The 13,485-nt window shown below is 36.6% G+C and overlaps 1 protein-coding gene across 1 annotated transcript in view; it reads left to right on the top strand.

The window, feature by feature from the left end:
• tnfrsfa (tumor necrosis factor receptor superfamily, member a) overlaps positions 1–13,341 on the top strand; it is a 27,501-nt gene extending 14,160 nt beyond the window's left edge. Inside the window, exons 2-10 of the mRNA XM_016491284.1 lie at positions 1,857–2,010; positions 4,316–4,444; positions 7,527–7,638; positions 7,948–8,078; positions 8,893–8,979; positions 9,178–9,215; positions 9,457–9,756; positions 9,924–9,960; positions 10,942–13,341. Coding sequence (XP_016346770.1) covers positions 1,857–2,010; positions 4,316–4,444; positions 7,527–7,638; positions 7,948–8,078; positions 8,893–8,979; positions 9,178–9,215; positions 9,457–9,756; positions 9,924–9,960; positions 10,942–11,231 — 1,278 coding nt within the window. The 3' untranslated portion in view covers positions 11,232–13,341. The remainder of the gene's footprint in view (positions 1–1,856; positions 2,011–4,315; positions 4,445–7,526; positions 7,639–7,947; positions 8,079–8,892; positions 8,980–9,177; positions 9,216–9,456; positions 9,757–9,923; positions 9,961–10,941) is intronic.
• Positions 13,342–13,485: the final 144 nt, after the last annotated feature.

Raw genomic sequence — 13,485 nt, 5'->3', positions numbered from 1 at the left:
CAGTGAACACACACACACCGTGAACACACACCCGGAGCAGTGGGCAGCCATTTATGCTGTGGCGCCCAGGGAGCAGTTGGGGGTTCGGTGCCTTGCTCAAGGGCATCTCAGTCGTGGTATTGAAGGTGGGAGAGAGCGCTGTACATTCACTCCCCCCACCTACAATCCCTGCCGGTACGAGACTCGAACCCACAACCTTTGGGTTATGAGTCCGACTCTCTAACCATTAGGCCACAACTTCCCCCAGTGAGTCCCTCCTACAGTGAGAATTAAAGTTAAGCCTTCTTTCTTTGCGTGAACATTTGGGCGGCGTTATGCAAATCTTCCCAGATAGTGACGTAGGTATGTCCGGGGGCGTGTTAGAACGAGCCGTTTTAGGTAGGTGTGGCTGACTCTTAACTTTTATAAAGAATATCTCTTTGGATTTGAGACTTTAGTCTTTGCAACTTTACAGATCTTCTTTATGCACCAAGAGCTTGTAACACTCCAAAGAGAAAGGAAAAATTTAAATCGCATCATATGACCCCTTTAAAATATCTGTTGTACACGTGCAGTTTTAAATATACATTGTCATATGGACAGTAAGCCTTTCATTGTAACAATGATACTAATTGAAATTTCTCAAAGTGCAAAAAAGTAGCAACAAATGAGTCAGATTGTTTCAGTAACCAACACTGATGGATTCAGTGAGTTTATTCCGTGAAGGATTCAACAGACTGATTCAAATTGGTAACTTGAGTTTGTGAGTTTTTTTAATAGTTAATTAAACGAATGAATCAAAAGAATCTTGTCCAAATGACAGATGAATTACTGTTGAGTTTATTTGTGTACCTTTTACATCAACTACACATTTTATTGGACTTGTTTTGTTCTCCCCTTTAAAAGTTGACATGCCTGTTTATTTTGCTGTCCTAAATATGTATAATCATATAATTAGTTGCTTTTTATTTGCATTTAGCATTGTTTTGCACTGTTGTCTGTGACCTTGTCGGAGCTTACTTTCTTCCCACCATTTGAGAAATTGTTTTTTAAACGTTTACTGGTATTTCCATGGATCCCATAGAACACTTAGAGTTTTGTCAGGGTAGGTTGTTTGGTTCTGGTCCAGGAAAAGACTCTCTCCTGCTCTGTTAATTTGCTTTGCTCTGCAGATGTGCACATCAGATGGTTTGAATTAAATGCTAGATTGCTCACACAAGGTCAGCTATGAGAACTCAGAATACCTCTCTGTTTGCCTCTGGAACTGAGAAAGAAAGGCTAAATGTGTGTGAGAGAGCACAACTCTGCAGCCGTGTGAAAGTACAAAACTGGTATTTCTCTGGAAGAAACCTCTTATCTACTGTTCTTTCCAGCCTTTTTTTTTTGTCTTCTGTACCCCCGCAGCCCCATAAGTAAAGCTCAAATACCTATTCATTTGCACCAACGGCAACAACAAATTATTGTATGAATGAAATCCAGATGAGACATTTAACAGTCATTTGCCGACTTTATTCCTGTGATATTTGTAATAATGTTAATAAGAAGAGGAGTAAAGACATCTGCTGTCTGAAGATTATTTTATTTTATTTTTTATCTTATTTTAGTTCAACTGAAGTGGCTGAATGCATCAGTGTGTATACAAAATGCATTAAATATGATAATTAATCACAATTAATCTACTGACAAACCTAATCCTGATATTTTCTAAAATAGTAATTATATTTTTATTTTGAATATTTAAGTCATAATTTCTGTTTTACAGATTTAACAAAGTAAAACCCAAATCTTTCCAAGTACCCACTGGGATGATACATGAATTGTAAGTCATCATGAATGCATATTGAAAAATCTCATTTTGTTTTTCCCCTGTTCTCCAGGTCCCTGTTATCATTGCTTTGATTCATGTGGGTCATGGAGCGGCAGAGCTTGGGCTTGCAGGAGACCTCCAGAACCGCACAGCAAGACAGATTATCTGCGTGGAGAACCAGGAGTACCCTCACAACGGCTTCTGCTGCAAGAACTGTGAAGCCGGTAAGTTGCAGTGAAGATCCATCTCTGAAGTTCCTGTTAAACCGTGAGAACTTCCCTTGTGAAGGCCAGTATTGTAAACACAAATGACTCGACTCGCTCAAAGCAGTAAATTAAAGCATACACTGGTTTTCAAGATGTTTAAAATGGCTTTCCAGGCTTTGTTGATGAGACGCTGGCAAACATCTGTCAGTGTTGCTATTAAGAGTATTATTCTCTGATGAAAATAACAAAATGGTTCTTTTGGAACAGTCTTCATTAGCCTTAAACTCAGCATTCTCATTTGTAAAACTCTGGTTCATCATAGAGCTGCGCCTCTTGAGAGATATTGTAAGGCTTGTGCTAAAGGAGATGTTTGTAGGCCTGGACTTGGTGTTTAGATATCCAGGATGACCGGAATGGATGCCTGCATGTGTTTCGCTCTCTGCAAACATGAAGCACCCATGAAGAGCAGCTTAAATCACCAAACTGCCTGATGGGAATTAAACACAAAATATAGAGTTTGGAAATATAGTATTGGGAATGTAATGATATAATGATACAAATGATATAATGAGAGAATTTAATGTTTAATATAAAACGAGCTAATTTTGTGAAAGCTAATGGCATAAATGTATTTATAAATGTAAATTTATTTTATGAAACATATTGGCACTTAATAGACAAAAATGGATTCTTGAAAATAAATACTTAAAATGTACTTATTGTACATTTTTCATATGAGAAATGCTAATTAATAATTTATTACTAGATAATTGGTGTCAGAATATGTACCAAGAAAAAAAAAAAACATTTTAAAAGACATTTCAATGTGATGAAAAGGAGGCATGCAGTTTAAACAGGACTCAAAATTGCATTCTTTGACTAAATGTTGCATTCTGTGGTCTTGCTGAAAAAAAAAGGGGTTACTTAAAATGTATTCTTATTCTTAGGTACATTTTTCATATGAGTAATGTAGGGCTGCCACTAACGACTATTTTTATTTCGATTAATCTATTGACTACTTTATCGATTAATCTAAACGATTAATTTCCCACCAAAAAAACAACAACAACAATTTTACTTTTTAATTTTACAAATTGCTATGAAATCCTTTTTTTTTTTAAAGCAAAGGTAAAGTGCAACATAGAGTGCAAGAAGCAAGTGTCCATCTCATAGTCCAAATCACTGAAATCAAAGTTCAGTATTATAGTGTAAGAATGACAACATATCCACGTGTTCTAGTCTACTAATGATAAAATTGTTTAAAGTTTTTAAAACTTTTTAAAGGAGTATTTACCAGAAATGTTATTTACCAGAAAAATGTAAATGTGCAGTATTTCTGAAAAACAAACATTTTTTTTTTTTTTTATAAAATCAATTAATTGGAGATGCTTTTGATTATTAAAATCTTAAAATACATATATAATAGCAATGAGGCAATAATAATTAGTACAAATAAAGTATCAAAAGCAAGAAATCATATGGTTTTATTCCACAAAATTGTTAAAATGCATAATGTATTATAAACAATAGAGCTAATGTACATTACGCATTACAACAAAGGCCTGCAGAGGGCGCCAACGGCCTGATGATTATTTTTACACATTGCTGCCTGATCTGATACTTGTTTAATATTTATCAAGCACCACTTCATTCAAATGTTCACTTAATCTTTAATAGTTGGCCATTTCTTTAGAACATGCAGAGATGGAGTTTGAGACGCTGCACACATGTAAATGATAGCAGTTCCTGTGGAACTAATGTGAACGGAGCCGCTGTGTGACACACGTACTTAACCTACACGCATGTAAATAATTAAATTAAATTAAATTACTGTATTAGAACTGCATCGCATATAGTTATTTCATTAAATCGTAGCGTTTGTGAATTCACAATTATGCTTAATTATGATTTTTAAATGGGTTTAATATAACATTCAGCCTTGGGAAACAGTCTAATAATGTGTTTTATGGATTCTCGTCCGTGAAATGCGCCACTTCCGGTATTTTGCCGGTTAGTCGACGCGAGCAAAATGAAGTCGGGGATTTTTAAAAATTGAATAGTCGAATAAAATCGACGAATCGCGACAGCCCTAGAGTAATGCTAATTAATATTTTAATACTAGATCATTGGTGTCAGCATATATACCAAGAAAAATCTTTGGCAAAATGTTGCGTTCTGTGGTCTTAATAATACAGTTATTTAGTTAGTTTGATTCTAAATAAGAACTGATTCCCATTCTACTTTTCGCTCCAAATGCCATATCTTATGATCTAATGTCTTTCATGAAATCTTTTCTTTAACACATTGTTTTTTCTATTCACAGGCACTTATGTGAAAGAGAAGTGTAGCAGGGACCAGGAGAAGGGCATTTGCTCTCCATGTGAGAAGGGCACGTATGCCGAACACCCCACAGGCATGGAGCAGTGTCTGCAGTGCAGCCAGTGCCACAGAGGTAATGTTCTCCACTTTCCACTCCAAACTAGCCATTTACCCCTGAGTTTGAGTCAATATCACAATTAGATGTTTGTAAAAGGCAAAGCCAGATCTTCCTCTTAGAGTTGTTTAAAGTAAGTGTTTGAGTCAGGTCTGTGACTGGCACTTGGAGATACATAAATCTCTTTTGTAATTGATTGTTGAGTTTTCCAGTAGACCGCCATCTGTAGTCTGCTCTGACTCTCTAGAGAAGCAGAGCACTCAGGAATGTAACATTTATACATCTCGAATGATGGAACACACATGGTCCTTCCTTGGCATGCCCATCACCGGTGACTACTGGGCAAACAATTAACCTCTGAATCTGCTGTCGGAAAACAGAAATTAGTAAAAACAAAACATTTCTGAGATGATATAACAATGCTGGCATCAGAATTATTTGCTTTTGGAAATTCAGACTCGCCTTTTGTACAGAATGGAAAAATGTGCGGCATACTGTGATCTCCAAGTGAGACGGAACATTTAAAGTAGGGCTGCACGATATATCAAAATATCGCAAATGCAAATATCGCAATATGCATATCGCAAAGGCATGCGATATCTCATTCATTTTAATAATAGGCTACTTAAATCAAAATGTTGCAAAGGGTCAAAGTTTTAGTTCGACGCATATAGCAGAGAATTGCTTGACGTTAAAGAGTTAAGTGCAATAAGTTGCAGAAGACAACTTTTTGCCGTCTCGTCTTGCGAGATGTTTTGACTCACACCTGAAGCGCGCACACAAGCCGCATCTCGCACAGCGTATCTTCAGTTCTGCCACACACGTGCAAAGCGCGCGCACGCAGAGAGAGAGACGCGTTTCAGACGGCGAGCGAACACCGAGTTTATTCGTCTTTCGCATCTCCTCATGTTTGAACAGACACATACACACAGAATTATGTCAATCGTACCCGTCTCGACGATCATTCGCGTAAACGTAGTCAGTTGTTTTAAATTAATGTAAACAGCTGAGAAAGAAATCGGATGTGTATAATTATACTGGATCCATGCAGGATTTAAAGGGACAGCAGCCTATAAATACATGCTGCTGAATATGTCACAAATGTTAATCAACAAAACAGCTATAACAAAGATTAATCTAAATGTAATTCATACAGTGAACACTATGCAGTGTTATTTTACACTTAATTATTACATTTCTGTACCTGAATACTACTGTTTATATTATCTATGCTTGTAAAGTGTGTATTTCTTTTTCTTTTTTTTTTTTTACTGACTGTTCACTTGCCTTTAATCATGTTTGAACTTTCTCAAACTATAGTTTTTGCTGTGGTATATGAAGAAGTACTTAAAGTATATGGAAAGCAAAGTTACAATGATATAAAATTAGTGTTGTTATTTTATTTTTTTTGTATGTTCACACTGATGTTAAAATGACATTTTCTGATTTGTGACATCACTTCTTATGTAATGCTAAAACACTGCTGGTCACTTTCAGAAGTTGTAGTGATTCTTTCTTTTCCAAGAAAGAATGTGAAACAAATTGGTTATATAATTTTCATTTTAAAATATTTTAAAATATAATTGAAATTGATTTTACACACTTTAAGCAATATCGTATCGCATATCGAATATCACATTTTTTAACAAGGTATCGCATATCGCATTTTTCTTCAATATCGCACAGCCCTAATCTAAAGCACGTTGAACCCATCGCAGAAAGCTCCGCCATTCTTCTGCAAAGCTATTTAGTCTGTCTCTGGTTCCTATGAAGTCAAAGCCATCCATTAAACTGCTGTTTATTTTGATTGGACAGCCACATTCACCGTTTATTAAGTCATTTGATTTACCTAAACACTCTTTCCCACAAGACCCTGCTGCTTGTTCAGATCCAAACTCAGTTGTAAACACTACATATTCATATAAACAAAATCTCGCTCGCCCGTTAAGCCTCCCATAGGATTCTCAAGAGGACGGGGACATAAGCAGGCCCCATGAATAGAGCTGAGTCTAGTGTTTCCTGTGCTGGACACCTCGCTCCTGGGAATCTGATCTCCTAATGTTACACGTCCTGGGTGTGGCCCTACTCCTGTGTTCTTTCACTAGCCATTTGTGTGTGTATGAATGACTGATCTATCCTCTAGTTTATGCGCACCTTTGTGTCTCTTGTCCAGGTTTGTGTGCATGTGTGTGTTTTAGGATGATGCAGGGCGTGCCTGTATCATGTGGCATCTTGTTCGGTATCTATTTTGCGCAATTAATCACTCCCAGGTTAGTCCTTTGCCTGCTGAGTCACGAGGGTGTGTTGATTAAGACTTTCCATGCAGTTCAGCTGTACTCTGAGGCAGACATTAGTTGTACTGTAATGTAATGTAAATGTAAATGTAATTCTGGACTGAAACTGGATCTGTGTTGATTGAACATTCATCCAATCATTCATTTAAACATTGATTCTTTTTTTTTTTATCTAAATTTGGATTGAATCTGGATCAGGAGAATCTGGATTTATCAAAAATGTAACTATTTTATTTTACCCTGCAGAGGTGCATTTCTACTTTCTGCTGAGGCAGATATTAGTTTTCAAATATATACATTCATTGTATTATTTCATCTAAATGTGGATTAAATCTGGATCAGGATCTGGGTTTATCTGACATTTAAATAATTAATTTAACCCTTCAAAGGTGCATTACAGCTTTTCTCTGAGACCGGTTGTAGTTGTAACAATCATATATAGAATCATTTTTTAAATCTAGATTTGGATTGAATCTAGCTGGATTATTCTCTTAGCATCTGGACTGAATCTGGATTGATGCAATCATTCAGTTCACCCTTCAGATGTGTGTTAAGACTTTAACACACGTCTGTCAAGTGTTTCTATTCCAGCTGTTCTCCGAGGCAGATATTAGCTGTAACAGATAGACACTGAATCATTCTCTCTGAATCTGAATCAAATCTGGACTGATCCCACACTCAGGTCACCATTCAGAGACATAATTGTCCCATGCACTTGGACTGTTTGCTGAGGTAAAAACCATTAGGTCCATTGCTTCTCTCCCACTTGTTCTGATTTCTTCATCCTTCTCTTCCTCCCTTTACAGATCAGATCGTGGTTGCAGAATGCACCAGCACAAGCAACACAAAGTGTGAATGCAAACCCGGTACCTTCTGCCTGCTGGACGAGCCATGTGAAGTGTGCAAGAAATGCGCCAAGTGAGTTTCTCATTTCCTCTGGAACATGCTCTTCCCATTTGACCTCTGTTCTGCAGCACAACACCCAGATGAAAGCAGACAGATCTGACACTCCCACCTTCTATTCTCTTAACCTTTTAGCCCCAGCCTCTGCTTTAGATCACCACATCCAATGAGTCAGATCTCTTTCCCACTGATTCACCCTCTCCACCTTTAACCCCTGAGGCTATTACTGTGCTATTCATAATGACGATCATTTTAAGACTCCTATTTTAAGCCTTTGGCTTCACACCTTTTCTAAAAAGCATATTTTTGACTGTGGTTTTGCAGGTGCAAAGCTGATGAGGAAGAAGTGAGCCATTGCTCTGCGACATCCAATACGAAGTGCAGGAGGCGAAACTCTCCTCCGACAGAAGGTCCAACGGACAATCCTTCGGCATCAAATAACACTAATACTATAGGTAAGGCAAGTGTACAAAAGTCCAAAATTAACTTAACCTATTATGCCATTTTTAAGGTTCCTAATATTGTTTTGGGAGGCTCCTACAATAGGGTTACATGCATGCAATGTCAAAAAATGCTTTAGTTTTCTCAAAATATGCATTTTATATCACCTAATTTTCCAGCGATTCTCAAACAATTTGTTCGAAGCAGTTCTAAGATTCAGTCTCTCTATATCCCTCCTTTCCGTGAGCCTACAATGCTCTGATTGGACAGATGTCCCAGTCTGTTGTGATTGGTCTACCGCTTACAGTGCGTGTCGGAAACGATACGCCCATTGCTATAGTTCCGTATTTTGAACCCTCAATAGAAAATATAAACATCTATTATTTATCATACTTACAGGTTGTGATTCAGTGGAGCCAGCTGGTCCAAATAAACAGGGAACTACTGAGCCATCTTTCAAGAGCAAGCGTTTTGTGAATCCCACGTTGAACTCTCCGAGATTAGAGAAGCGGTCTGTTTGCGGCCGGCCAACGTAGAACATAGACAGGAATTATGCAAATGTCTTATGTGTAGCCGTCATGGAAGTGGGATTCAAATTACTAATGACTCATTTAGGCTGTACAGAGTCGATACTTTATTTTGGGAGACAATAACTTTATTTATCGTGCATTTTCGGACAGCTATATTACACACTGCATGAAAGGCAATATTGGAAATGGCATAATAGTGGCACATTAAATTGATAAAATAAGTGACTCAACCATGACATTAATTACACTGCATCATGCAGTGAATCAAGGAAATATTTCATCTTCTTTTCTTTTTCAGCGATTGTTATAACAATTTTATTTCTGCTGATATTCATCCCACTTGGAATAATTTTCCGCTATAAGAGACGTCAACGTCAACTAAGCAGTATGTTAAAAATCCTTTTTTATTCCTTGTATTGAATAACACTGCAGCAGCAGTTCTATCTGTATCATTTAAAGTATATTGTACAACATTTAATGCATTCATAGTATTATGCAAAGTGGAAAATCTAATTTTATTTTATTGAAACTGCTTTAAATTGCATAAGTTTTATGGACATAGTTGCTGTTAACTTTATTTCAGGCCCTGCTGATGATTTGGAAGAAGTGAAAATTCCTATTGTAAGTGCTTGTTGGCTTTTTATACATTATTTTGAGTCATTAGACTAATATTATTCTTAATATTATTTTGATGCTGCAAATAAACTTTACATTTAAAACAATTTAAAATAATAGTTAATATTTTAAATAAATATTAATTAAATTATATAATTAAAAATAATTTACTTTTTTTTATTATTATTAAATTATTTACTTTAACTTATAGTTTTAATAAGTTGTTGTTCTTCTTGACATCACTTAGGATAAGCGCCCAAGATCAGAAGAGGAACAAGAGAACAGCCGCAATGCTGGATTAGAGAGGGAAGAGGGGCAACGCCCAGAGTCCCGCCCCTTGTTGACGCAAGAAACACAGGAAACGGGCACCAAGAGCATACCAGTGGAGGACGAGGACCGGGGATTGGGCGACAGCTTGCCAAACACTACCAGCTCTTCCCAAACCAGTCTATCTCCCCTCCCTCCTGCAGTCTACAACAAGGAATCGCCACAATCGAGTCCCCCAGCCCCAAGACAGGCAGAGATGGTTACAGAGCCATGGGCAGGGGTTAGTAAGAACTAGGATCTTTTTAGATCAAAATGCAGTGAAACCACAAGATAGTACCTTCAAATGTGTGGAAAGATCCTTGTTCCCAAGCAGAAACCTTTATTTCCTAAAAATTGAACTAATTTCACAGCATTGCTAAATCAGATTTTTTTTTTTTTTTTATGTAGGATGATGGTCCTCCCAGAAGACTTATTCCTGTACTTGGTAAGATATTCTCTCAGACACAGTATTTGGAGAATACATAAGTACAACATAACATTTCCTGGTTTATATTGAGTAAATGTGACTTTAGCAGTTCAATAACCGGGTCAGAGGTTAATTCAGACATCAGCAGACATCACAATGTTTCAGTTTGTGAGTTTAGACTCATTTGTAAGATTAATTAGCTATAAAAAATAAATAGTGCAATAGAAAGATATATTGTCTATTTTTTTTTTCTTTCTGTTTTTCTGAAGAGTGCAAATGTTCAAAAACCAAAAATGGAACTGAAAGAAAATTTTAAAAAGATACAAATAAAAATAAGATGTTTTGGGTCGGTCAGATTTTTAAAAAATTAAGTCTCTTTTGCTCACAAAGGCTGCATTTATTTAATCAAAAATACAGTAAAAACTATTTTATTGTGAAATATTATTACAATTTCAAATAACAGGTTTCTATTTTAATATATTTTAAAATGTTGTTTATTCCTACGACGTTAAAGCTGAATTTACAGCAGCTATCACTCCAGTCCTCAGTGTCACATGGTCCTTCAGAAATCATTCTAATATGCTGATATGGTGCTTAGGAAACAATAATATCAATGTTGGAAACAGTTATGCTGCTTAATTTTTGTAGAAACTGTGGTACGTTTTTTCAGGATTCCTTAAATAGAAGGTTCAAAAGAACAGCATTTATTTGAAATAGAAAACTCTAACTAAAATGTCATGAGTGTGAGTTTTGATTAGTTTAATGCATCCTAAAAAAAAAAAAAAAAAAAAAAAAAAATCATACTGACCCCAAACTTCTGAACAGAAGTGTTTAGAATAAAAAAAATAAATATAAAACTAATTCTGTATTTTAATCATTCCTAACCCTAATTATAAGTACAGAACGCACCCTTTTCATTAAAATAATTGGATCTTTTCAAGTTCATATTCAAAAGAGCCATTAGGCATGTTCTGAAGTCTCATTGCTCTGATTTAATAGGTGAGGAGGAGTCTCTAAGCAAGAGTTTCGACCTGTTTGACTCCCTGGATGTGCGGTACCACAACAAGTTTTTCCGCAGCATCGGCGTGAGCGACAACGCCATCAAGGTGGCCGAAACACAGCAGCCTATGGACAAAGTGTACGACCTATTGCGGGTTTGGATGCAAAAAGAGGGCCTGCGGGCAAACATCAACACATTACTACAGGCTCTGCTAGACCTGGATCAGCGGTATTCAGCAGAACACATCACCTCCAAGGCTGTTGAACGAGGCTACTACAAATATGAGTAACGTCTCTTAAAGACTGCAAGATATTTGTTGAGTAAAAAACGAAATAACAGAGAGGTGTAGATTTGCTTCGATTTCTCCTCAGTGGGTCTGTTGGTCTCATGGCATAAACTTGATGTCCCGTTACGGAGACATTGGAGAATCACCTCTCTGTAGTGCCCAAGTTGGGTTTAGAAGCCAACACTGGACCTTTTTTTGAGGATTTACACTGGCTAGCAGCAGAGGGCGCTGTGTTCCCTCTAAACCGTGCATTGTAGTAATATTACTTGATGCACTGGCCTCAAGCTTTTAAACTACAGGATGGTCCAAAGCCTACGTATAGATGTCATTAAACCTTTGGTTACGCCAAATGTTCAAACTAAAACAAGTGTATTTAATTCTGTGCCTTACGTGTTCATACGGACAGGCACAAGCTTCACACCACATGTAGTCATATTTCTGCCGTGAATCACTTCTGTTCTTAGCTACCAAACCTTGTTAATGAACTCTGTTACAAATATGCTTCAAGATGAGTTTAGTACTTGGTTCAGAATGAGTTTTCAGATGCATGTCAGCAGTTTAGGGTTTCATGTGAAGTTCAGAACGTGAATTTTTCTTCGGTTGTTACAGAATATGCTGCCCCTGAATTATGCCAGTCTGTGAAAGGTGATTTCTAATATTTTTTTTTTATTCTCCACAATTGACCTTTCTTCATCTGTTTGGTGCAAGGACAAGATGTTTTTCAACCTTCTCTGCCTTTCTTGCCTGTTCCGTTTTCCTTATTTATATTTAAACAAGTGATGTATTTATTTTGTGTAATTGCGTATTATTTATACCTGTTACCAATATTCACCTACAGTAAGTGTTCCTGAAGCATTTATTGTGACTGAGATGTTCACCAGACAAATTCTTCCAGACGTTTCACAAGCAGATTAATGCCATCTTCCTGTAGGTTTTCAGTAGCTAAGAAGACATTTCTGCATTTACCCCAAGTGTGTCGCTTACTACTGACACATCATTTCTTGTTATATGAATCACAAAACGTGTCCTTCGCTGTGGATTTTTTTGTTCCCAGCGAATTTAGTCGTTCATGTTCTGAAGAGCTAAAGAAAAGCTTGAAAGAGTACCAGGGTCAGTATCTCTTGGACGCTTATCTGCTTCCACAGATTGAATTAATATCGAGGATAATGAGGCATTTCAAACTTCTGCTCGCTGTTCTTGTTTTTATATGCGGTAGTGCACAGGTACGTGTTTTTAAATAGTTAAAAGATGAAGGAAATTTATGCTCACCCAGAAACTACTTACAGTTCAGTTACGTTTTGTCTAGTATGTACATAGTTGTCAAGAATTCTATTAAACAAAACTAATAGATATATATTTATGCAAGCCCTAAGAGCATAGCGTAATGAAGTGCTGCCTAAAAACTGAACCGAAGGAACAAATTGAAATTAAAATGAACAAGTGGAATAGATGTTATCTAAATAAACAGGGCCTCTTAATTCATTTACATAGCTGTAAATGAACTGTGACGTCTGACTCGGCTGTATAGCTATGTAGCTGTATTGGTGTATGAAATATATTTTCAGAACATATCTGACATCAGCTTTACTTTTTAAACCGACTTGTTGGAGTTCGAAAGCTGAAATCAGATCAGAACAAAATGGCTCCCCCTGCCTTCCCTGTGTAATTCTTAAATTGTAGAGTTGTCGTACAGTGCAGGCACTGCCACCTATTGACATAGAGTTGAATAGCAAGAGAAAAAAACCTGCATCAATTTCAAGAGACCTTTTTTTTTTTCCACATCTTCACAGCCTTTTCTTTACATCTTTAATCTTTTTGCACTGAATTTAATATTGAGTGTCTCTTCAAATGTAGATGCAGGAGTTTTTACCTCTGAGCAGTTCAGTGCCATCTATTTCTCTGTTTTCAGAGGATTTTATACATATATTTTTTTTTGTTTTATATTGACTCCACGTTGTTCCTGCCTTGACGCCTCTAACACAGATGAATGCCTCAGTGCTAGCTCATTCTACGCTTCATTTTCTCAGTGAAGTAGAGTAGAAGTTTTGTGTATCTTTTTTTTCCCCTAAGACAATTGTTTGCTCGTTTATGAATGTAAAATGTTTGCTTTTGCAAAGTTGTTTGTAGAATGTTTTTTGTTTTAAAATAAAATAAAATAAAAACAATTTAAAATTACCAGAAAGTTTCCCTGGCAAGTTCATCTATCAGAAGTCCAAGAAAGAAAATTATAATTTTTTTTTTCCAATTTATGTTTTAA

This window comes from Sinocyclocheilus anshuiensis, unplaced genomic scaffold (assembly GCF_001515605.1).
Source record: "Sinocyclocheilus anshuiensis isolate Anshui unplaced genomic scaffold, SAMN03320099.WGS_v1.1 scaffold478, whole genome shotgun sequence".
Lineage (NCBI taxonomy): Eukaryota > Metazoa > Chordata > Actinopteri > Cypriniformes > Cyprinidae > Sinocyclocheilus > Sinocyclocheilus anshuiensis.
This window is presented reverse-complemented; position numbering and strand designations above follow the sequence as displayed.